At 46.9% G+C, this 22,614-nt stretch overlaps 1 protein-coding gene across 1 annotated transcript in view; it reads left to right on the plus strand.

Moving 5' to 3' along the window:
- LOC126987459 (paramyosin-like) overlaps positions 1-21,427 on the plus strand; it is an 87,769-nt gene extending 66,342 nt beyond the window's left edge. Inside the window, exons 6-10 of the mRNA XM_050844425.1 lie at positions 8,775-8,888; positions 12,493-12,639; positions 16,522-16,751; positions 21,133-21,324; positions 21,403-21,427. Coding sequence (XP_050700382.1) covers positions 8,775-8,888; positions 12,493-12,639; positions 16,522-16,751; positions 21,133-21,324; positions 21,403-21,412 — 693 coding nt within the window. The 3' untranslated portion in view covers positions 21,413-21,427. The remainder of the gene's footprint in view (positions 1-8,774; positions 8,889-12,492; positions 12,640-16,521; positions 16,752-21,132; positions 21,325-21,402) is intronic.
- The last annotated feature ends 1,187 nt before the right edge of the window (positions 21,428-22,614 follow it).

The raw sequence follows: 22,614 nt of genomic DNA on the forward strand, positions 1-22,614 counted from the left end.
GATGATTGGCCGAAGGCTTCTTCCCGGTGGGGCCTGATGATTGGCCGAAGGCTTCTTCCCGGTGGGGCCTGATGGTCGGCCCAGCCCGTTCTGGCGCAGGCGAGTGTTTATAGTGGCGCCATCTTGCATTGGCTCATGCTGCCCCCCGGAGCTCATCTTTAATCCTAGAATCTAGAGTCTGGGTTGATAGGTGGTCTTCTGGACAGCATGTGTTTAGTTTTAAGCCACTTGGCGGCGGCTGAAAAATCCCAGCTTGGTGGCACCGGACGGGGATTGAACTCGCGTCCTCCTGAACGCGGCGCCGTCACTCTGTCGACTCAGCCACCGCCTCCATTCCTGTAGCTTGGTGATGTCTTCTTGTAGGAAATCTGCAGTCAAGGGGTCAAACATCAGTTACTGTAGTGTGCGACATTTCCACCTATAGTCTGTTCACTTAAGTCCGACCCAAGCTGCCAACATAAACCTAAGCGTGTTTGCAAGCCGAGTGCTGATTGGCTACTGCTATGGCTTCCAAGTTTTCTTTAACCTCTGTTTGTGTTTATCTCACGCAGCACTTTCTGCTCTTCTGCACTGTGCTTACGAACACGCTTAGGTTTATGTTGTCAGCTTGGGGCAGACTTAACCCTTTCCTTGCGCGCGGTGTGGACGCAACTATCCCCTCAGGCGCAGTCGGGCAGCCCAATGGGGGGTCTCTTTTAACCTCTGTATCTCAGAAACTGTTCATCACAGCTAAAAACCAAAAACACCATTGGAAAGAGGAGGTCCAGATCTATAGGAGTCGGTTATGTATGCCTCTCTTGCGAACGTACATGCACGTTCAGGGTGTTGAGTGTTAACACTTACGTCGGTGCGTGCGGGATGATCAGCCGTATTGAGGGAACTGCAGACATCTTTTCTTCAGAGTCTGGCAAGGGAGTTTTGCCAGCTGCAATATTTACAACTATTTGGTCATAGAATCAGTCAGGTGATGGGTGAAGCTATGCAAAAATGCCGCCATATTGGGCAAGAACATCCACCAGTTACTCGTCCGTAGATTTGCCACGCTGGGCTGATGTGATTTTCCACCAAATTTGGTGGAGAATCCACTCAATTGGCAATCCTGTGTTGTGAGAATTAGTGTTGGAACACTCTCATACGCGGGAGATTTGAGCGCGGGTGGAGCTCGCAGCGAGGGTTTAGCACCACCAGCAAATACGCCTAACACACGCTGTGAGCGTTTAGCAATGAAAGGGTTAAGTGAGCAGATTATAGTACAGCTACAGACAGGGATATTGATTCACCTGACTATGAAACTGTGATTCAGGAACTCAACACCTCCTTGTCCCACAGCAAGTGTCCCTCCTCCTCCCTCTTCTCCTCCCCCTCCCTCTCCACTCTCCTACCCCTTGAGACTTGCAGTGCAGAAGGAGGCTACCACATCACTGCCAGCATAGAGTAAGGTGCAGGAGGAAGCAGGTATACATTACAAGAGGTCTCGCCAAGACTCGTGAATCAGTGGTAAGGAAGCTCTCTGTGTCTTGGTGCAGATCCCGCCCCAGCTGCTGGACACCATTCAGTTCCCCGAGGAGTACATGGGAGCCCTGCGAATCACAATGATGGCGGTAGACATCCGGAAGTGCTTCAAGCTGATCTTTGAGGACGACACGTTTAGGCAGGTGGATCTCTTCAACCCTAGTGAGTATTTTTATGTATTTACTTATTTATGTGTCTTGTGTTTCACCTGTGGCACTGGTAGGCTTTCTTGGTGGGGCCTGGTGGTTAGCCCCAGTCTTTTATGGTGCAGGCAAGTGTTTATAGTGGTGCCTTCTTGCCTGACTCGTGATGCCCCTTGGAGCTCATCTTTGATCCTCTTTTTGGGGGAATCTAGAATCCAGGTTGATAAGTGGTCTTCAGGACAGCATGTGGGTAGTCTGAGGCCACTCGGCGATGACTGAAAAGTGTCAGCCTCCACCTCCTCGGCAGCAAGGGTCTCCAAGAGCTTGATCACACAAACCATCACCATCACTGTCAGCCATTACTAGTCTGCCGCAGAACAAAGACCTTTCCCAAAGCTCTCCACCCCTCTCTGTTAGTGCACACCATTCTACTCTGGCAAATGCTCTCATCTTGTCTCCAGCTGGCCCTCTGCCTGCCCTGGCTCATCTTAATGTCTCTGGGTTGGCACTGTTATCAAAGGTATCATACCAATGCCCAAGAAATGTTAAGAGAAGTCAGTCCAGCAAAAGACCAAGAGGAGAGATGAGATGAGAGCATTGGCCAGGCCGGGACAGAGAACACTGTGGCAGATCTTAGCAGCCTCCTGCCTGAGCTGCTTCCATTGCTGTGAGGAAGGTGTGAAGGGCAGGATAAACTACTCTCTGGAAGGTCAAAAGGGAGTTTATAAATTGCCTGGAGTCTACAGGGTGGATAAAGAATGGAAGGGTATTAACCCGGTAGCAGTGACGGCTCAAATTTGTGGCTTTACCGTGTAGCAGTGACGGCTCAAATTTGTGGCTTTACCGTGTAGCAGTGACGGCTCAAATTTGTGGCTTTACCGTGTAGCAGTGACGGCTCAAATTTGTGGCTTTACCGTGTAGCAGTGACGGCTCAAATTTGTGGCTTTACCGTGTAGCAGTGACGGCTCAAATTTGTGGCTTTACCGTAGCAGTGACAGCTCAAATTTGTGGCTTTACCGTGTAGCAGTGACGGCTCAAATTTGTGGCTTTACCGTGTAGCAGTGACGGGACAAATTTGTGGCTTTACCGTGTAGCAGTGACGGCTCAAATTTGTGGCTTTACCGTGTGACGGCTCAAATTTGTGGCTTTACCGTGTAGCAGTGACGGCTCAAATTTGTGGCTTTACCGTGTAGCAGTGACGGCTCAAATTTGTGGCTTTACCGTGTAGCAGTGACGGGACAAATTTGTGGCTTTACCGTGTAGCAGTGACGGCTCAAATTTGTGGCTTTACCGTGTAGCAGTGACGGCTCAAATTTGTGGCTTTACCGTGTAGCAGTGACGGCTCAAATTTGTGGCTTTACCGTGTAGCAGTGACGGCTCAAATTTGTGGCTTTACCGTGTAGCAGTGACGGGACAAATTTGTGGCTTTACCGTGTAGCAGTGACGGGACAAATTTGTGGCTTTACCGTGTAGCAGTGACGGGACAAATTTGTGGCTTTACCGTGTAGCAGTGACGGGACAAATTTGTGGCTTTACCGTGTAGCAGTGACGGCTCAAATTTGTGGCTTTACCGTGTAGCAGTGACGGCACAAATTTGTGGCTTTACCGTGTAGCAGTGACGGGACAAATTTGTGGCTTTACCGTGTAGCAGTGACGGGACAAATTTGTGGCTTTACCGTGTAGCAGTGACGGGACAAATTTGTGGCTTTACCGTGTAGCAGTGACGGGACAAATTTGTGGCTTTACCGTGTAGCAGCGACGGGACAAATTTGTGGCTTTACCGTGTAGCAGCGACGGGACAAATTTGTGGCTTTACCGTGTAGCAGCGACGGGACAAATTTGTGGCTTTACCGTGTAGCAGTGACGGGACAAATTTGTGGCTTTACCGTGTAGCAGCGACGGGACAAATTTGTGGCTTTACCGTGTAGCAGCGACGGGACAAATTTGTGCCATGATATAAACCCTCCAAAATAGATGATGCATAATCTGATCACAAATGCTTCGATATATATTATGAAATGGTTTGTGTGAGGGTGATTTTTTCTCATTTTTCTCGCTTAGAGGGACCATTAAGAAACATGATCCCTGCTGCTACCGGGTTAAGGCTGTCAGTCAGTCTTCTGGGGCTGAAAGCTGCATAAGAAACTCACACAGTTCATACAACATCTTGCAGTACAGTTTACTTGGTGTGTGTTCTTATCTATTTTGTTTAGAACATAAGGAGTCTGCAAGAGGCTGGTTGGCCTACACAAGACAGCTCCTGTAAGCCTAACCCCACGTAACCTCACTATCCATAAATGTATCCAACCTCTTCCTAAATGTATCTGTGTGGCTAAGTAAAGGCAACCCAGGTGTATGTTAGCGGGCTCTTTTTTTTGTACTTTTTTGTTGCCCTTGAGCCGTGTCCTTTGATGTAAAAAACAACCTTCCCATGGGTGTCATACTATAGTTGTGCCTTCATCAACAATGCCGTCGCTGTTGGCACCGTAATCCCACTGCTACAGTTTATATTGTGTCGCCGGGTGTAAGTTCTGTAATATTTCACTGCTGTTTGTTTCAGAGCCTAAGAGGAGCAGGAGATTCTTCGCACTGATCTATGACTTCTTGGTGTTCACGGACAGCGTGTTCAAGGAAGTGGAGGAGCGGGAAGAAAAGGTAATGTGGAGACCTCGTTATTTTGCAAAGCCGTACAGAGTTAGAGCAGAGAGCACAACAAAGTGTAGGATAAGGTTAGGGGAGGAGAGAGTGGAGGAGGTGACTGAGGTGAAATATTTAGGGACAGTTGTATGTAAGCATGGAAGGTGAGGTGAGGGAAAGAGCAGTGAAGGGCAGACAGGTGGTGGGTGCATTGGGGAGAGTTGTGAGAGGAAGAAGTGTGAGCATGGCGGTAAAGAGGGGAACAAGGAACAGTATTATCCTGCCAACTCTGTCGCATGCATCAGAGACGTGGACATGGAGTGCAGCGCAGCAATCAAGAATACGTGCAGTGGAAATGAGTTGTACAAGAGGTGCGTGTGGTGTGTCAGGATGGCATGGAGGAAGTAATGGAAGTGTGTGTGAGGGGTTTGGTATGGGTTGACAGTGAAGGGAGTGGAGTGTGGAGTGGGTGGTGCACTGAGATGGTTTGGTATGGGTTGACAGTGAAGGGAGTGGAGTGTGGAGTGGGTGGTGCACTGAGATGGTTTGGTATGGGTTGACAGTGAAGGGAGTGGAGTGTGGAGTGGGTGGTGCACTGAGATGGTTTGGTATGGGTTGACAGTGAAGGGAGTGGAGTGTGGAGTGGGTGGTGCACTGAGATGGTTTGGTATGGGTTGACAGTGAAGGGAGTGGAGTGTGGAGTGGGTGGTGCACTGAGATGGTTTGGTATGGGTTGACAGTGAAGGGTGTGGAGTGTGGAGTGGGTGGTGCGCTGAGATGGTTTGGTATGGGTTGACAGTGAAGGGAGTGGAGTGTGGAGTGGGTGGTGCGCTGAGATGGTTTGGGAGGGGTTGACAGTGAAGGGAGTGGAGGGTGGAGTGGGTGGTGCACTGAGAGGGTTTGGTATTGGTTGACAGTGAAGGGAGTGGAGTGGTGGAGTGGGTGGTGCACTGAGATGGTTTGGACACCTGATGAGAATGGGGGAGAATGAATTTGTGAAGAGTGTATGAGGGAAGGATTGAGGGAGGGGAAGACCACCTGTGAAGTGGATCAGTAGGGTGAGTGAGTATTGGAGCGAGGGAGTTGGAAGTGGCAGGATTGAGTGTGCTGAGATGGAGTGCCAGAACAGGGAGAGATGGAGGCACTTCTGCCGCAAACACCTGTGCCCCTGGAGGGGAGTTCCCACGAGGGAGCAGGACGTCAGAGATGTAGACCGACAGATAGATAGTCATTATCATGGATCACGGAGTAGGAACCTGCCAACTGCCCACCCACTTGTACAAGTCACTCTGGCTGTCTGGGTGTGAGGCACCTGGTGCACTTACACAGGTGCCTGGGCAGATGCTGTGCCAGAGGTGCTTCACGGGGACTGTTGCCGAGTGCTTCCTGCCAGGCCAGTTTCTTTACTCTCAGGGTGGCTGCTGTGTGTACAGATGTGGAAGGATTCTTATGGGGAACTTTCATATGGATTGGACATACAATTTATGAGAGAATGCAAAGAAAATAAACTATTTGAAAACTATTAATGTGATAGGCTCACTTAATTTCAGTCAGTTATATTGACAGAAGTATACATACCATTAGGTTGATGGTTTTCATTAAAGAACATTTTGAATCTTCTTTATATTTTGAGGTTCAGAATTGTGTTTGTTTTTGACATAAACATTCATGACGGGCTGCTCCAAGGGCCATGCAGGTGGGCGGCAGCGCTGTGCCACCCTCCCCTCGCTGCGGGGGACTGGCTGCCTCCATTTGTTCCTTTTAGGGGCTGTGAGGCAAAGTACTAACATACTTTATTTTAGTAATCCAGATAATTTTGTACGAAAATATAGTTGAGGAGAAACCATTGCTCATCTTGCTCTATTAAGGCAGTGTCATACTGGCCGTTTTCCTCCAACCATTGGGTGTGCGGGCAACCATGGTTGCTTGTACACTCAACTGGGAGGCTGGGAGGTTTGGGATATGAGCAACCGTGCAGCTGTGTGTAAACAATGGTAGTGGCTGAGGAGCAGAAGAAGTAGTGGAGATGGCCCACCAAGAGAATGGTGGAGTGGATTGGCAGCGGCTTTGTCTACGCGATAGAGAACTCCCCGTGCTGTGGGACCACACACATGAAAACTCCGCCAAAGAGAATTAAAAAAGATGTGAATGGTTCATGCTTGCTGCTCCTCCCTCACTCTGGTGTCTTGCTTGGATATGAGTGGGGCACCATTTCCAATAGTTAACAAAACTCTTCTTTCTCCATTCATACGCCTCCGTGGTCTAGTGGTCAGCGTGCCTGGCTACTACTCTGCGGGCTTGGGTTCAAATCCCAGCTTGGGCAGTTGGCGTGCAGCTCACCCAGCTGTTCATCCTCCCTTTCAGGCTGGTGGATAAATGGGTACCTGGGGACACCTGGGGAAGGTAAACTGTGGTAACCTGGATGTCACACTGGCCCTGTGTACCGGGGTGACGGGCTCCCTCCCACCACAGACTCAAGGGCCGCAGTGAGGGAGATGAGCACCGAGGCCATGTGCAGCTGCAGTGTGTGCCCCTGACCTCACCTTTACCTTCCTTTCTCCATTCAACAAAAATTGTAGAATGACTCAGTTTTCACAGCACAGTTCTCTGACGAGGCTTGGGTAAACACTCCTCTTCCCATCTTTGAAGCCATGATTGTACCCACGGCCACTTCTTCCTTCCTCTCAACACTTTCCATCCGTGACGCAGACGTCGGCGTCACGGATGGAAAGGGTCAAGAGGAAATGGAAGAGGATTAATGCTCTTCTAAACCTCTCAATCCTCCTCTAAATTCCTCTTAATCCTCTTCCATTTCCTCTTAAGAGGTTTAGAAGAGCATTAAGAGGAAATGTAAGAGGATTAAGGGGTTTAGAAGGGTCTAACCCTTTCCATACGGTGTCGGCGTCGCTGGAGTGAAGGGTTAACTGTAGCAACAAGTCCATAATTTGGGTAACGGCAGCACAAGCTGCAGCAGCCATTACTTTTGCAGTCGGCGCCACATGGATACAGACCGACTGGTTTGTTTACGTTGTGGATATGGGCAGCCGACCTTGGCCGTGTGATGCACACCCAGAAAAGTTGGAGTTACCGGTTGGTTCTACCGCCAACACAGTTGGAGGAAAAAGGCCCAGTGTGACACCGCCTTTACCTGCAAAGCAAAACTGCTCTACAAAACCTGGCAGCCTCAATTTCTGCTGCCAGTGATGTGTGTGTGAGCATTCTAGGGGTTTGATTGAGCCCATGTATTGACTGTGTCAAGTTGGTGTTTGGGAAAAAATAAATGCAGAATACATGTTGGTGCTTGGTGAACCGGAAACACTCGTCTGTGAGATTGGGAAGCTGTTTGGAAGACAACCTGCACCAGTACTGTGTTTTGCAGTCTGTCTGTGTCTGCTGGTGACACAGTGCTCACTGCAGAAAATGAAAGTGACTTACCATCTTTGGTCAGTGTTTTGATAGTGTCTGTAAAGGAGAAAGCTGAAAGTAAATGTCAACAAAAGTAAAGTGATGGTTTGTGAGCGAAGTAGAAGTGAGGTTGTAGATTTTGTATGCCCATATAGAGCGGGAATTGAATGTGAAAAAGAATGCAAAATAATTTTGAATGGTGAAGAAATGGAGGAGGTCAATGAGTTTAAGTACCTTGGATCAGTTCTGTGCAAGCATGGTGGTATGGAGGGAGAGATAAGAGAAAGGGCATTGCAAGGAAGAAGGGTGGCAGGGTCTCTGGGACGAATCATGAATGGCAGAAGTGTGAGCATGGAGGTAAAGAGGGATTTGAGAAATACAATAATAGTACCAACCCTCACATATGCAAGTGAAACGTGGGCCTGGAATGAAAGTCAGAGGTCTAGAGTGCAGGCAGTGGAAATGAGTTATTTGAGGAGTGCTTGTGGTGTGAGTAGAATGGATGGAATGAGTAATGAAAGTGTGTACGAGCGTTTTGTAATGTGTCACGGGGGTGAAGGGAAGAAGTGTGGAGTGGTGGAAGAAGTGAAGCGACAGACTTTAAAGTGGTTTGGCCACATGGAGCGAATGGAGGAGAGTAAGATGACCAGAGGGGTGTATGTGAGTGAGATAGAGGGAGGGAATGCTAGAGGACGACCTCCAGTGAAATGGAGAGATAGGGTGCAAGAGTACGTTAGGGAGAGGGGGGAAAGATCTTTGAGGGACTTTGAGCAGGCAAGGAGGGAGTGTCTGGATAGAGAAAGTTGGAAGCTCTTCTGGTGTGGCCATCCCCTGGTGGGAGCTCCTAGGAGCAGGCATCAATGAAATGATGATGATCTGTGTCTGCAGTCACACACGTTTACGGTAGACGAGATACAAGTTTTTGTAGGAATGGAATCCACGATGGGTTGATGGAAACCCAACCCCTTCATAGGCAAGCTTTCACATGAAGTATTGCCTTTTTCTGTCCATTCATTACTTCCCTTTGTGTGTGTTCTGTTCTCCACACTGTTAACTGACTGGCCTTCCCCTTGCCAGGTGGGTGCCCTCGCTGAGCAGCGGGACAAGATGAGGGCCAAGCTACACAAGATGAAGCAGCAGATCCATGAGAGGAGGATGGAGAACGAAAAGAATCAGCTGGCGAAGGAAGAGGTAGGACTGAGTCAAAGCCTTTCCCCACATTTACTTCTAGCATATTGCACGCTGCCGCCCTCACTGAACATACCCACCGGCCACTAGAGGGCAGGTGTGTGCGTAGTTACGTAGTTGTATTTACACAGTTGTACACGAGGCTACACAAGGATACCAGGAAACTACAAGGAGCCAGCTGGTCTACACTTGGCAGCCCCTGAGGATGGGTTATTCTCCAAAGCCCTTCCCATCCATAGCTACATTTGATCTTCATTTAACCCTTTCAGCTATTTGTTGTCGCAGCGATGCTGAGCGGTCCGTGTTGGTGGAGCTAAATCACCGCCGCGAGAATTGATCTGTGTTGAATCTCCCGCTCACAATATACGTCCCAACACTATTCCACACTCCACTGTAACTTTAGTCTGAATGGTTCATGTCTTATAGTGGGTCGTCCTTGCCCGCACCACCACCTACACAACCACACCCTCACACAACAAACAGCTGCATGCCGCGTGTCACCAGAACAGGGTGCATTGCGTCTTGCCTAGTTGGCTGTCACAACCTCCAAGTGACAGCGAGAATAACATACTAAACTATACATAATATTATAGGGACAGTGGTATTGGTATGCTGGATTTCCCCTCCCAAGGTGCATGACTTTACATTTTTCTTTTTTGGATTGTAGCAGCCACTTGTTGCTCCACTCCTGTAGCTTGGTGATGTCTTCTGGTGGGAAATACACATCCAGGGGCTGAAACTTAAGAAATAAATCCCAGACTTTTCACGGTTTCTCTTGGTAATGCAGTGATTTCAGGGTCGAAGGTCAGAGCTCACCCACACCCAGCTCCCTTTCACAGTTAGAGCGGTCAAGAACTGTTATTTAACGTGTAACTGCTTAGAGGGTTATTTATACCACACTTAGAGGTTGGATTTGTTTGTGTTGAGCTGCACCATCCTTTTGTTGGTCCACTTGACAAGCCATTTCATTGATGTACAAGATAGTTAGTAGATGACTCAGGACTAACCTCTGTGGGATGCCACTAGTAATGCAAGTCCAGTATAGTTTATCCCCATCTAGTCACTAAGTCTAATCTAGTCACCTTGATCCTTATCCTGTATCCCAAGGCCTTCTAGGTTACTTAAGTCTTTGGTGAGTCACTTTGTCAAATGCTTTACTAATATCAAGGTATGATATCATAATTTTGTTTTGTTTTAGTGTTGTTAAGGAAGCCAAGTTTCTTGACATATTTTACACATCTAAACTTTGTCAATTTGTATTTGTCTGTGTGTGTGTGTGTGTGTGTGTGTGTGTGTGTGTGTGTGTGTGTGTGTGTACCTAGTTCTGAAATACAGGAAAAGAGCCGCACTAGGCTCGTGCTGTCCCGTCTCCATAACACTTATTATCCAGTTTGGCTTTAAATTCATGAATCGTTTTTGCACACACAGTCTCCTTGTCAAGTCCGTTCCATGTTGTTGTGCTTCTGTATGGAAAACTGTATTTCTTGATGTCTCTCCTACAGTCGCTCTTCTTCAATTTCTTACCATTGCCTCTTGCCACACTTCTGTCACGTACCACTAGGTCTTCCCTGTCCAATTTCTTCAGTCCCTCTTGTATCCTGTACAGTGCTATTAGGTCCCCTCTCTCTCTTCTGCTCTCCAGTGTTGTTGGTCACAATTTCTCGAGTCTTTCTTCATAAGTATGTTCTCTCAGAGTTTCCGGTAATTTAGTCGCTGCTCTTTGTATTCTTTCCAACTTTCTAATTTCTTTCTTCAATCTGGGTGACCACACTAATGCTGCATATTCCAGTCTTGGACGTATCATCGATGTCATTAGTTTCTTCACCATTTCTTCATCTAAATATGTAAATGCTGCTTTTATGTTTCTAAGAAGATTGTATGTTTCCCCAGTTATCCGGTCTATATGTTTTCCAAAGGATAACTTGTCTGTTATGGTCACTCCCAGATCTTTTTCTTCAGTTTTTCTCATGATTCTTTCATTACTCAGAGAGTAGTTCCCCGATATTTGTCTACTGCTCTTACCAAACTCCATCACGCTACACTTCTCTGTGTTGAATGTCATTTCCCATTTGCGTGACCATTCACTTATTATATCAAGATCTTGGCCCAGGGCTACACAGTCTTCTTCATGAGCCACCCTCCTCATTATTTTAGCATCATCAGCAAACATATTCATATAGCTTGTCACCCCTTCTGTCATGCCATTAATATAAATTACAAACATAATCGGAGCCAGCACTGATCCTTGGGGGACTCCACTGGTCACTTCCATCCAGCTTGATTTATTATTCCTGATTACTGTTCTCATTTCTCTCCTCGTCAAAAAGTCCACAATCCAATCCAATATTGAACCACCCAGACCTCCAACATGATTAAGTTTACATATTAATCGCTTGTGTGGTACTTTATCAAACGCCTTCTTTAAGTCCAGATACACACAATCTGCCCAACCGTCCCTTTCCTGTATTATATCAATTACTCTTGAATAGAAGCTGATCAGATTACTTACACAAGACCGTCCTCCTCTGAATCCGAATTGGCTATTTGTTAATATACTGTTTTCTTCTAAATACTCCACCCATCTGTTTTGTGTGTGTGCATCAGTGTGTGTGTGTGTGTGTGTGTGTGTGCATCAGTGTGTGTGTGTGTGTATTTACCTAGTTGTAATTTTACAGGGCCTGAGCTACACTCGTGTGGTCCCGTCTCCATATCTGTACTTGTCCAATTTTTCCTTAAAGTTGTGCATCAGTGTGTGTGTAAATAATAATAATAATAATAATAATAATAATAATAAACAGTTTATTTAGATGGTTTGCAGCCAAAGGCTGAAAATTTACATGATATTTACATAAATGCATTTGTGTACATAAAATGTAAATATAAATTCTATAATATAATATAATACTTGCTGTTTAGTATGTTTACAGTGGTGGGGATGGGGCTCTTCCTGTACCTTTCCGTCCTTGCACGGATAGATATCAGTAAGTTGCTGTGTCTAACTGCATGGCGAGAGGGAGGCGCAGTGTCTGGCAGCAGGTCACGGTGGTGCGGGTGATTCAGGAGCTGTTCCGCACACTTCTGGAGGAGGTGCTGGTAGCAGTCCTTAAGTGTGGGCAGGTGTAGGGCGTCGAGGGCCTCGTCATAGGTGGAGTAAGACGGGCCCAGGGTGAGCCTACACTCATGCCTCTGCACCCTCTCAAGCTGGCGGCGCTGGGTGCTGTTGAGGGAAGGAAACCAGGCTGGGGAAGGGTAAGTGAGCTTGGGGAGGATGAAGGTGTTACAGACTCCCGCCAGCTCACGCGTGGGAGTCCCCAGTGACTTAAACTGCCTCAGAAGGTAGAGTTGACAGGAGGCTGAAGCGATGGTGTGGCTGTCGTGCTCCTTCCAGGTCAAGCGGTTGTCAATGGTGACACCGAGGAGCTTGGTTGTCTCCACCACCTGCGCATCACTGTGTGTGTGTGTGTGTGTGTGTGTGTGTGTTTCCTCTTCTTCACCCAACCAGTATCATAACAAACTACATTTCCGGTCCAGCAGTACCGCCTTTCATTACCCATTGGCCTCCTGCTCCTCTGATGCCTGAGTACTACAACCTGACCCTTTCCTGCAGGACATGAGGAGAGTTGAAGCCAAGACGGAGGAGCTGCAGAGGTGCCAGGAGGAGAAGCTAGCTCTGAAGGCCCAGCTTGATGCACTGGGACTCTCTCTGGCCAAGCTGGACATAGCCATAAAGGACACTGAGCTCAGGACCATGGAGGTTTGTCTGAGGGAATCTTGTCTTGTCACCGAGCGAGGATATCAGAACCACGAGCGAGTCTTCTGTAATCACATATGAGTCTTATAATCACATTCTTCTAGAGTCACAAGTGAGTTCTGTAATAACTAATGAGTTTTATAATTGGGAATGACTTCTATAGTGCCCTTGAGCTGCCTCCTGTGCTGTAAGAAAAACAATGGATTGACACACTTACCGATGTCGTAGACCCACACTTATTTTGGGCTGGCGTGGACTTTAGAGTAACTTGCATGTGTGTTTTCTTTAAGGTTGTATCAGTGACATCTCAAGCAATGAACGTCTTTCTCTTTTGATCTTGTGGCGCCCTTGTCCTTAAGCCGCGAATTTTGATAAATCAACCGCTTTGGTGCGAATCGCCCTAACTCCCTTATTTCTGGGGCTTCAGAAAAGTTATTGGTATCACTTGACGGCAAAATGCAAGGGCTATATTTTATAATCAGCAACTGGGCTTAAAAAATTGACTCAAAAGGGTTGAAAATTGAATAAACTCGCAAAAAACAACAAAAAAAAATGTACTTTTGAGTTCCCAACCTTGAAACCCACTCATTTTTTGAGAATTTCAAAAAAGTCATTTAACAAATGATTTAGCCCTGCCAGTGTGCTTTCCAAAATGGTGAACGTTTCCCTGCTCCCAGTAGTTTGGTCGCTAGAGCTCCAAACGTAAACCTTGATCCACACCCACCATCACCACCCTGTTGATGCGTCACTGGTCGCCACCGCCGGCTTGATCCTCGTTATACCGGCGGTACTAGGCACGCATCCAGCACCCCGTCACCTTACTGCACCCACACCTCACTGCCACCTGTCGTCCTCGTCCATGTAGCTATCCAGTCTACTCTTAAAACAAACTATCGTCCCTGCACTAACTATGTGATTGCTGAGTCTGTTCCATTCCCCCACCACCCTATTACTAAACCAATGCTTGCCTATATCTCTCCTAAATCTATACTTTTCTAATTTAAATCCATTACTGCGAGTTCTATCCTGCTGGCTAATTCTCAGTACTTTACTTATATCGCCTTTGTTGTAACCCTTGACCCATTTGAAGACTTCTATCAGATCTCCCCGCACTCTTCGTCTCTCTAGTGAATGTAAGTTTAGATGTTTCAGCCTATTTTGATATGGGAGGTTCCTCAGCCCCTGAATCATCTTGGTCATCCTCCTCTGAACTGATTCTAGCAAATTGATGTCCATTCTGTAGAGGCAGCTCCTTTGACCCTAAGCTCCCGTGTATCTAACCCCACCTAATATCGCTGTCCATGAATTTATCTAGTCTATTTTTGAATGTGACAATTGTATTGGCACTCACCACGTGACTGCTAAGCCTATTCCACTCATCCACCACCCTGTTTGTAAACCAATTTTTGCCTGTGTCCCTGTTGAATCTGAATTTATCCAGTTTAAACCCATTACTTCGTGTCCTACCCGGTTCTCTTATCAACAAAACCTTATGAATGTCTCCCTTATTAAAGCCCTTCATCCATTTATAAACCTCGATCATGTCTCCACGCACCCTTCGCCTTTCTAGAGAATGCAAGTTTAACTGTTTGAGTCTTTCCTCGTATGGCAAGTTTCTCAACCCCTGAATCATCTTAGTCATCCTCCTCTGCACCGATTCTAACATTTTGATATCCATTCTATAGTAAGGTGACCAGAACTGAACCATAGTCAAGATGAGGTCTAACTAATGCTAAATATAGTTTGAGGAAGACTTCGGGGCTTCTGTTGCTTACGCTCCTTGAAATAAATCCCAGTACCCTATTTGCTCGATTTCTAGCTTGAATGCATTGTGCCCTTGGACGGAGATCAGAGCTCACTAAGACCCCTAAATCCCTCTCGCACCCAGACCTGCTTATGAGAGTGTCATTTAAGCAATAGTTATGTGAAGGGTTGTTCTTACCTACACTCAGAATACTGCACTTCCCTACATTGAACTCCATCTGCCATTTATCCGCCCAGTCATACAATCTGTTGAGTTCACCCTGGAGAATACTAGCGTCCTGATCCGACTCAATTACTCTACCGATCTTGGTATCATCTGCAAATTTACTAACATCACTACTAATTCCTGTATCTAAGTCATTGATATAAATAATAAACAAAAGTGGACCTAATACCGAACCTTGTGGGACCCCACTCGTAACACATCCCCAGTCAGATCTTTTACCATTGATTTGCACTCTTTGCTTCCTATTGCTAAGCCACGCCTTGACCCAGTTCAAAACTTTACCCTCTACTCCGTGATGGCAAGTGAAAGCTCTTTTAATACAGATTAATAATCAGAAAAGAAAAATTGGGAAACTTTAAATAAATAAAAAAGTTATAAGCAAAAAAACTAAGGTGTGTCCATTATTGGTTCATCTAGAACACCATGTATATCAGTGGAGGTGTCAAGACTACGCTCAGCATGCACACAATGAACAGAAACTGAAGGAAGACCATCAAAATAGATCATCTGAGGGAACATAATTGCTCTGCAGACGCCATGATGCGTAGACAGGAACTGTAGGCTATTTTTAGCACAGAGTCGTGGTATTACCAGGGTAAGGGACAAAATAGGTGCCAGTTAGTCAGTTAGCATCAACAGACATAGTTACGCGAGCCCTTTAGATTCCAGATAGCTTCTTGCTCTCCGGCACTGCATGGTGTCATGCTCGTTGCCCGCGTCTGAAAGAACTATATGACGCCAGCGGCATCATCGTTATTAAGGGCTTAAACTTAAGATTTAACTGGAAACTTCATATCTCCTCTAGCTAAATCAGCTTCCTCGAGGTTGGGCGTTCTGTATCGTCTCCACCAATATTTTCATTCTGACTGCTAACTGCATGCCTCCCCCCCCCCCCTCCCTCCCATGGCCCAGCTACACTTATCCCTATTTCATCCAAATTCCTCATGCAAGAGTTAATGAGCATCTTCATTCTTTCATTTGCTGATAAACTGGAACAGCCTTCCATTGTCTGTGTTTCATCCTGTCTGTGACTTGTACTCTTTCAAGAGGAGAGTATCAAGACACTACCCATACTTGACATTTTCTGGCCCCTCATTCTTTTCCTTTTACTGGAGCAGTGCCCAGCAGGCTTTTGTTGTTGTTCTTGCCCTTGAGCAGCCTCCCATGCTGTACACAAGAAAATGGATTTCTCTTTTAATCCGGTAGCAGCGGGGATCATGTTTCTTAATGGTCCCTCTAAGCGAGAAAAATGAGAAAAATCACCCTCACACAAACCATTTCATAATATATATCAAAGCATTTGTGATCAGATTATGTATCATTATTTTTTGGGTTTATATCATGGCACAAATTTGTCCTGTCGCTGCTACCGGGTTAATTGCACCTTGTTGGTTGTGGTTCTGAAGGTTCCAGTGAGTTGTGGCACTGTTCTGTGTTTGTGTCATGCATGTGCCTCCTGTATTATCCACAGTATTAGACTATTAACGAGAATACTGCAGACTGTACCACCAGTGATCTTACTTCACTATGAGACAGACACACCTCCCACCTTCCTGTCCCACCATCTCTTTGTCATGTGAACCACTCACTTCTTGCTACCACTTTCTCCCTTTTGTCCCGGTGATCTTTGTGTCTGTCTGCCTTGTGGTAACTTCCTCAAAGGGTTTGTAAACAGAGAAAATGTCTCCAGCTCTGTCAACTCTCTCCTCCATTACTTGTCCATTGATCCATTGCACCCTTGATGTCCTCTCCATATACACACTTGACAAAGTCATCCTCTTTCAGTCACACCAGGCATCTCAACCATCTCAGAATGCCTTGCTTCACCCATCAACCACTCAATTTACCATAAGCCAGAAATTTGTCCCCAAGGCATGATGTCCCTTGTTCACCAGGCTGGCAGTGAGAAGCAGAGGCTGGAGGGCCTTGTGATCCAGGCCAGCGAGGAACAGGAGATCAAGAAGAGGGACGAGAAGTTGGCAGTGCTCAAGGAGGACAACCAGAAGAAGAAGGATCATCTGGCCCAGCTGCAGCAGAGAGCCAGCTTCATCAATACAACCAAGGAGAAACTGGACAAGCTCATAGCAATGCTGCAAGAGATCCAGCAGGAAAAGTCAAAGGAGAAGTAAGTGAGGTCTATATTTACAATTGTTTGTTTCATTTGCTTTGTTTTCAGATTTCCCTTCTCTGCCAGAATGGGAAGAATGGAGTCGTCCTTCTCTTTTTCTTTGATCGCCTCCCTGGATTGAGGTCGATGGCATTTATGAACCTTCTCCAGGTAGTTGTGTCCATTGCATTGCCCTTTGCTGCTCTCATTCCTTGTACCTCCCTCTGAAGTCCTTGCCTCTGCTGTGCTCTGCCCAGCCATCCTCTTCCCTCAACAGCTGCTTCCTGCCCCTTGTTGTAGCCTCCTTGTCTCCTCTCACCACAACAAACTCATTCAGAATCAGAGTAAAAACCATTAAACTAATAGTCATTCACTCATGGCTTCCAGACTTTTACTCCTAGTTGTTTATGCAGGGGAGGGGGAGGGAAAAGAGGCAGAAAAGGTTATGAAAATGAACCTCCCTAATGTCCTTGCAGTCAGGGAGAATTGTGTTTATAAATTCAGAATAAATTTCAGAATCTACATGATGAGGATGAAGGATGTACAGAGGAAGCAAATGGTATGCTGACTAAACTATACTGGAAGCAGCACTAGAAATAGGAACACTATGACCTGCCCAGGCAAGACTGTTAGAGGCTTAGACAGAGCTATGGTGCAGAGCTGGCTGGCTGCAGCAGGTCACTCCTGGGACTGGCTCAGACAGACAACCAGGATGGATTGGATGATGGAATATGATGGAGCTTTAACATGTACTTCATACTCTAACATATTTCAAACTAATGTATAGTGAATATAAAGCTGCATATTCATATAATTACAGAAGACCCCCGCTGTTCACGGGTATTTGGTTCCGCGAGATTCCCGTGATCCGTGAATCCGCGATTGACGGGACTATAATCAAATATCAAATTTTATCTCGATTGAATAAAAAAAAGGATTTCTAAGGCATTTCTAAGCATTGTTATATAGTTTTACATACACATAAATCACAAATTAAATATGGGCTAATAATTCAACACTGCTTGGTTGTGGGTTAATGGCTCGGGTAGGTCGCTCACCCTTAACCCTATCCTTGCTAAGCGCTTGCAACGAGACTATCCCCCCAGGCGCACTCGGGCACCCCAGCGGGGGAAGGGGATCTCTTTTAATTGCTGTATCTCAAAAACTATTCATCACAGCTACAAAACAAAAACACCATTGGAAAGAGGAGGCCAAAATCTATAAGATTCGGTTATGCAAGCCTCTCCTGCAAACGTACAGGAACGTTCAGGGGGTGTTTTTTGCTGTGTGTGACTGGTGCTCGGAGCGAGCTTTCAGCACTGCCAGCAAGTGACGCTAGTGCTCGCTCTTTTAACCTCTGTATCTCAAAAACTATTCATCACAGCTACAAAACAAAAACACCATTGGAAAGAGGAGGCCAAGCTCTATACGATTCAGTAATGTAAGCCTCTCCTGCGAAAGTACAGGCACGTTCAGGGGGTGTTGCCTGTGAAGACATACATTTATACGTGCGCGACGGTCAGCCGTAAGGCAACTACTGAGTAGATCTCTTGGTGATGGGGTGCTGGCAGGGCAGTATTGCCAACTGCAAAATTTACAACTATTTGGTCAAAATATCAGTCATGTGATAGGTGAAGCTATGCAAAAATGTCGCTGTATTGGTCAACAACATCCACCAGTTGCTCATCCATTGATTTTGAGCGCTTTTTTTGCGCTAGGCTGATATGATTTTCCACCAAATTTCATAGAAAACCCACTGAATTGGCAATGCTGTGGGGTGAGAAATGGTGTTGGAACACACTCATACGCGGGAAATTTGAGTGCGACTGGATCTCGCAGCGAGCGTTTAGTAACAAAAGGGTTAATGGTTCGCTTTGCCTCGTGCATGAGCGAGCGCTGGACGAGACATGCATGCACGCATGCACCGTGTGGCATGGGTAAACGGCCTTCATGGCTCGCTTTGCCTGGTGACTGCTGGGCGAGGCATACACCGTGTTGAGTAAATGGCAGGGGTAGCTCACTCGTCCTTAATGGTTCACTTTGCCTCTTCAGTTGAGCGTTGGATGAGGCCCTCAGTCATGAATTGTGTGGCGGGCAAACAGCGGGGGTAACGCGCCAGCACCTAATGGCTTGCTTTGCCTCGTGAGCGCTGGACGAGGCACGCACCGTGTGGCGGGTAATCGGCGGGGGTAGCTCGCTCGCCCGCTTGTCGGTGCGTGTGAGACCTTAGGGTGGGTAAACAGTGCGGGTAGGTCGCTCGCTTGCAATGTTTGAGCTGAGCGCTACAGACTGCGTGTATGTGAGTTTTCACCCGTGTTCGGCGGGGGGTGTTGCAAATACCCCACCCACGTATAAGCGAATCCGTGAATGGTGAGGCCGTGAATGGTGGGGGGCTTCTGTATATTAATTTGTGTGAATTAGAAAAAATCTTATTTGAATAAAAAATATAGATTTTCTTATTTAAAAAAAAAAAAAAAAATCACCAGACAGACCAAACGGTGAAGGACAGAAGAGAACGACTGAGCCCCAAGTTTGGCGAGGTAAAGGTCATCGTGCACCAAACACCTGAAAGGCTGCACAAGGTGTTACTTTACCCTTGACTTTCCAAGCCACTCCGACTCACTGCTCATAACTGAACACCCGTTTGGAAACTGCAAAGAAAAGCGTGTTTTGATTTCTCTGTGTCGGTGCCCATTTCCATCCCAGGAGTCAGTGCCGCCGGGACTTTCAGATCATCACAGTATCTTCTCCAGGCTCCTCAGACACTGCCAGTTTATCAGCCATCTTGAAAATAAGGATAATTTTTTGGTGGGCTGTGCAGTGGCTGCCCTGGCCAGGGTCACACCTGAAGCCCCGTCCAGAGGAGGGGCAGTTGCCCGCCGTGCAAACACTATTACCAGATATCATACTGCTTCTACTGTTTTGATGGTGGGAGCAAAGATGACGTCAGGAGCGGGAAAACTACGGGCAAATCATCCAAGTGCCCTTGCTCGTGGGCGAGGCAATACCTGCTGGTTTAATGGTTGGTATAAAGAGAGCATGTTGCCAGACACACAAAGTTAACCTGCGGAACTCCCTTGCAGTCAGTTTCAGATTTCCACCGTACGTGCACTTGACGGGAGAACATGTCTGTCCCGTGTGGCAAAGAACAGGTGTGGTCAAGGGAAGCCACTGTGCAATTAATTGACCTATATAAACAGCACCCTTGCTGTAGCCCATGTTGTGCTACTCTCAGTCCGGTTGTGCTATCGGCCGCTGCCTGCCCTGGACTGCCCGGTCTGCTATGTGTGCCTGGCAGTGGCAAAAACCCTCCACCAACTGTTCGACCTGGTAACCCTTCTAAACAAGCGAGGAATATACGATCAACGGGCAGGCAACTGCCCCTCGTGTGGACACAAGTTTGCCTGCCAGTTTTTGCCCGGTGAACGGAGTAGGGACTGTGGCACACAGCAACATCTGGTAGCACTGTTTGTTGCCAGATCTGTTTCCTCGCTTATGTGCTTATGACGTCATCCCGCTGCTTAGTATGATATGGTAACAGTGTTTGCACGGCGGGCAACTGCCCCTCGTCTGGACGGGCCTTAAGCTAGTGGAGCTGTAGCTGGCATGCCAGCCACACCACAGGGAGACTTGATGAAGGGGCTTACCACAAGTAAGTGTTTTTGGTAAATAGCAGGTCAGCACCATCTTGGCAGTGGGCATGAATAACCAGTAGCAAGAAAGGAAGGAGATAAAACAAGAATTTCAATTCAAGGAGACTTTTACAGATTTTACAGCCATTTATTGAGTAAATGTGATTGAAAGTTCCAGAACCAGGTTAGACAAGTTTATGGGCAGGGGCCACAGATGACAGGAATGGGTTGGAAATAGCCGGGTAATTGGAACAGACATTACAGCGATTCATTTAGTTAAAACATGGTTGAAAGTACCAGAACAAGATTGGATAAATTCGTGGATGTGGGCCACCGATGGCAGCGATTGGTTTGAAACAGCTTTCTTTGAATTAGGGGCTTCATTTTAACATCTCCGTGGTGCAGTGGTTACTGTGCCTAACTAACTATGAATCTGTGGGCCAGGGTTCAAATGGCAGGCACACAAGGCACCCAGCTGTTCATTCTCTCTTTCGGGCTGGTGGATAAATGGGTACCTGGGGAAACCTGGGGAAGGTAAACTGTAAACTTGTATGTCATGCTGACCCTGTGTCTTCTGTTTGTGTTCTCACCCACCTCAGGCTCAAGGGCCACTTGTACAGAGATGAGAACCGTGGCCATGCACAGCTGATGCTCCCAACTTTATTATCCTTAGCCTCCCACAGTCATGTTTTTGATCAGCCTTGTGACAGGCCCAGTAAGAATAAGATGAAGCGTGTGTAAATATTTACCTCAGTGTACCCTGGCAGGGACATCCAGGCAGCCATCCAGAAGAGGGTCTCCCAAGTCACCGAACTTCAGGAGGAGATCAAGGACCAAGAACAGAGTAATCTGCAATTAACTCAGCAGCTCACAGCCTCAGAAACCAAGCTGCAACACATCCACCAGGCGTGGGACCTCAAGCAGGACAGCCTCAACAAAGAGATCAAGGAGCAGAAACAGTAAGCCTTTATGAAGTTTTCAGCATACAAACCATTTTCCTTTTGCATCTATTTCTCTGACACTGTCCCCTCACACAGCCACCCCTGAATGGAGCGCCGTGGCAGAAGAGGCTCCTCCAGGCTTCCTCGTCTTGGCAGGCCCTCTCACCACACATATCTTTTGCCAACCAACCAACCAACCAACCAACACTCTCTCTCTGTCTCTCTCTCTCTCTCTCTCTCTCTCTCTCTCTCTCTCTCTCTCTCTCTCTCTGTCTCTGTCTCTCTCTCTCTGTCTCTCTCTCTCTCTCTCTCTCTCTCTCTCTCTCTCTCTGTCTCTCTCTCTCTCTCTCTCTCTCTGTCTCTCTCTCTCTCTCTGTCTCTCTCTCTCTCTCTCTCTCTCTCTCTCTGTCTCTCTCTCTCTGTCTCTCTCTCTCTGTCTCTCTCTCTCTCTGTCTCTCTCTCTCTCTCTGTCTCTCTCTCTCTCTCTGTCTCTCTCTCTCTCTCTGTCTCTCTCTCTCTCTCTCTCTCTCTCTCTGTCTCTCTCTCTCTCTCTCTCTGTCTCTGTCTCTCTCTCTCTGTCTCTCTCTCTCTGTCTCTCTCTCTCTGTCTCTCTCTCTCTGTCTCTCTCTCTCTCTCTCTGTCTCTCTCTCTCTCTCTCTCTCTCTCTCTCTCTCTCTCTCTCTGTCTCTCTCTCTGTCTCTCTCTCTCTCTCTCTCTCTCTCTCTCTCTCTCTCTCTCTCTCTCTCTCTCTCTCTCTCTCTCTCTCTCTCTCTCTCTCTGTCTCTCTCTCTCTCTCTCTGTCTCTCTCTCTCTCTCTCTCTCTCTCTCTCTCTCTCTCTCTCTCTCTCTCTCTAGTGCGCGTTGACATTAGAGCTCAAACATCGGTGACTGAAAATAAAGTTAAGGTGCCCAATTTCAAAAGAGCCAACTTCGTAGAAATCCGACGAAAACTAATAGATATGCAACTATCAGATGACGGCAATGCAGAGGACGCCTGGCTAAACTTTAAAAATCACTTACTCACTCAGCAAGACACATTTGTCCCCTTGTGCGAGAAGCGAATTAACACTAATAAAAGTCCACCTTGGTTTAATAGCGAAATTAAACACTCAGTCAAGGAGAGAAAATTGTCTTACAGGTTAAAGAAAGACCAAAGCACGCCCGAAAACATTAGACTTTACAATGATGCAAGGCGACGAGTAAAAAGATTAGTGCATCAGGCAAAGCGTAGATATGAAGAAAATATTGCAGCCAACTGTAAAAATAATCCGAAATCCTTCTTCAGTTACATAAACAACAGAAAGGCGA

The sequence above is a fragment of the Eriocheir sinensis genome, chromosome 64, assembly GCF_024679095.1.
Source record: "Eriocheir sinensis breed Jianghai 21 chromosome 64, ASM2467909v1, whole genome shotgun sequence".
NCBI lineage: Eukaryota > Metazoa > Arthropoda > Malacostraca > Decapoda > Varunidae > Eriocheir > Eriocheir sinensis.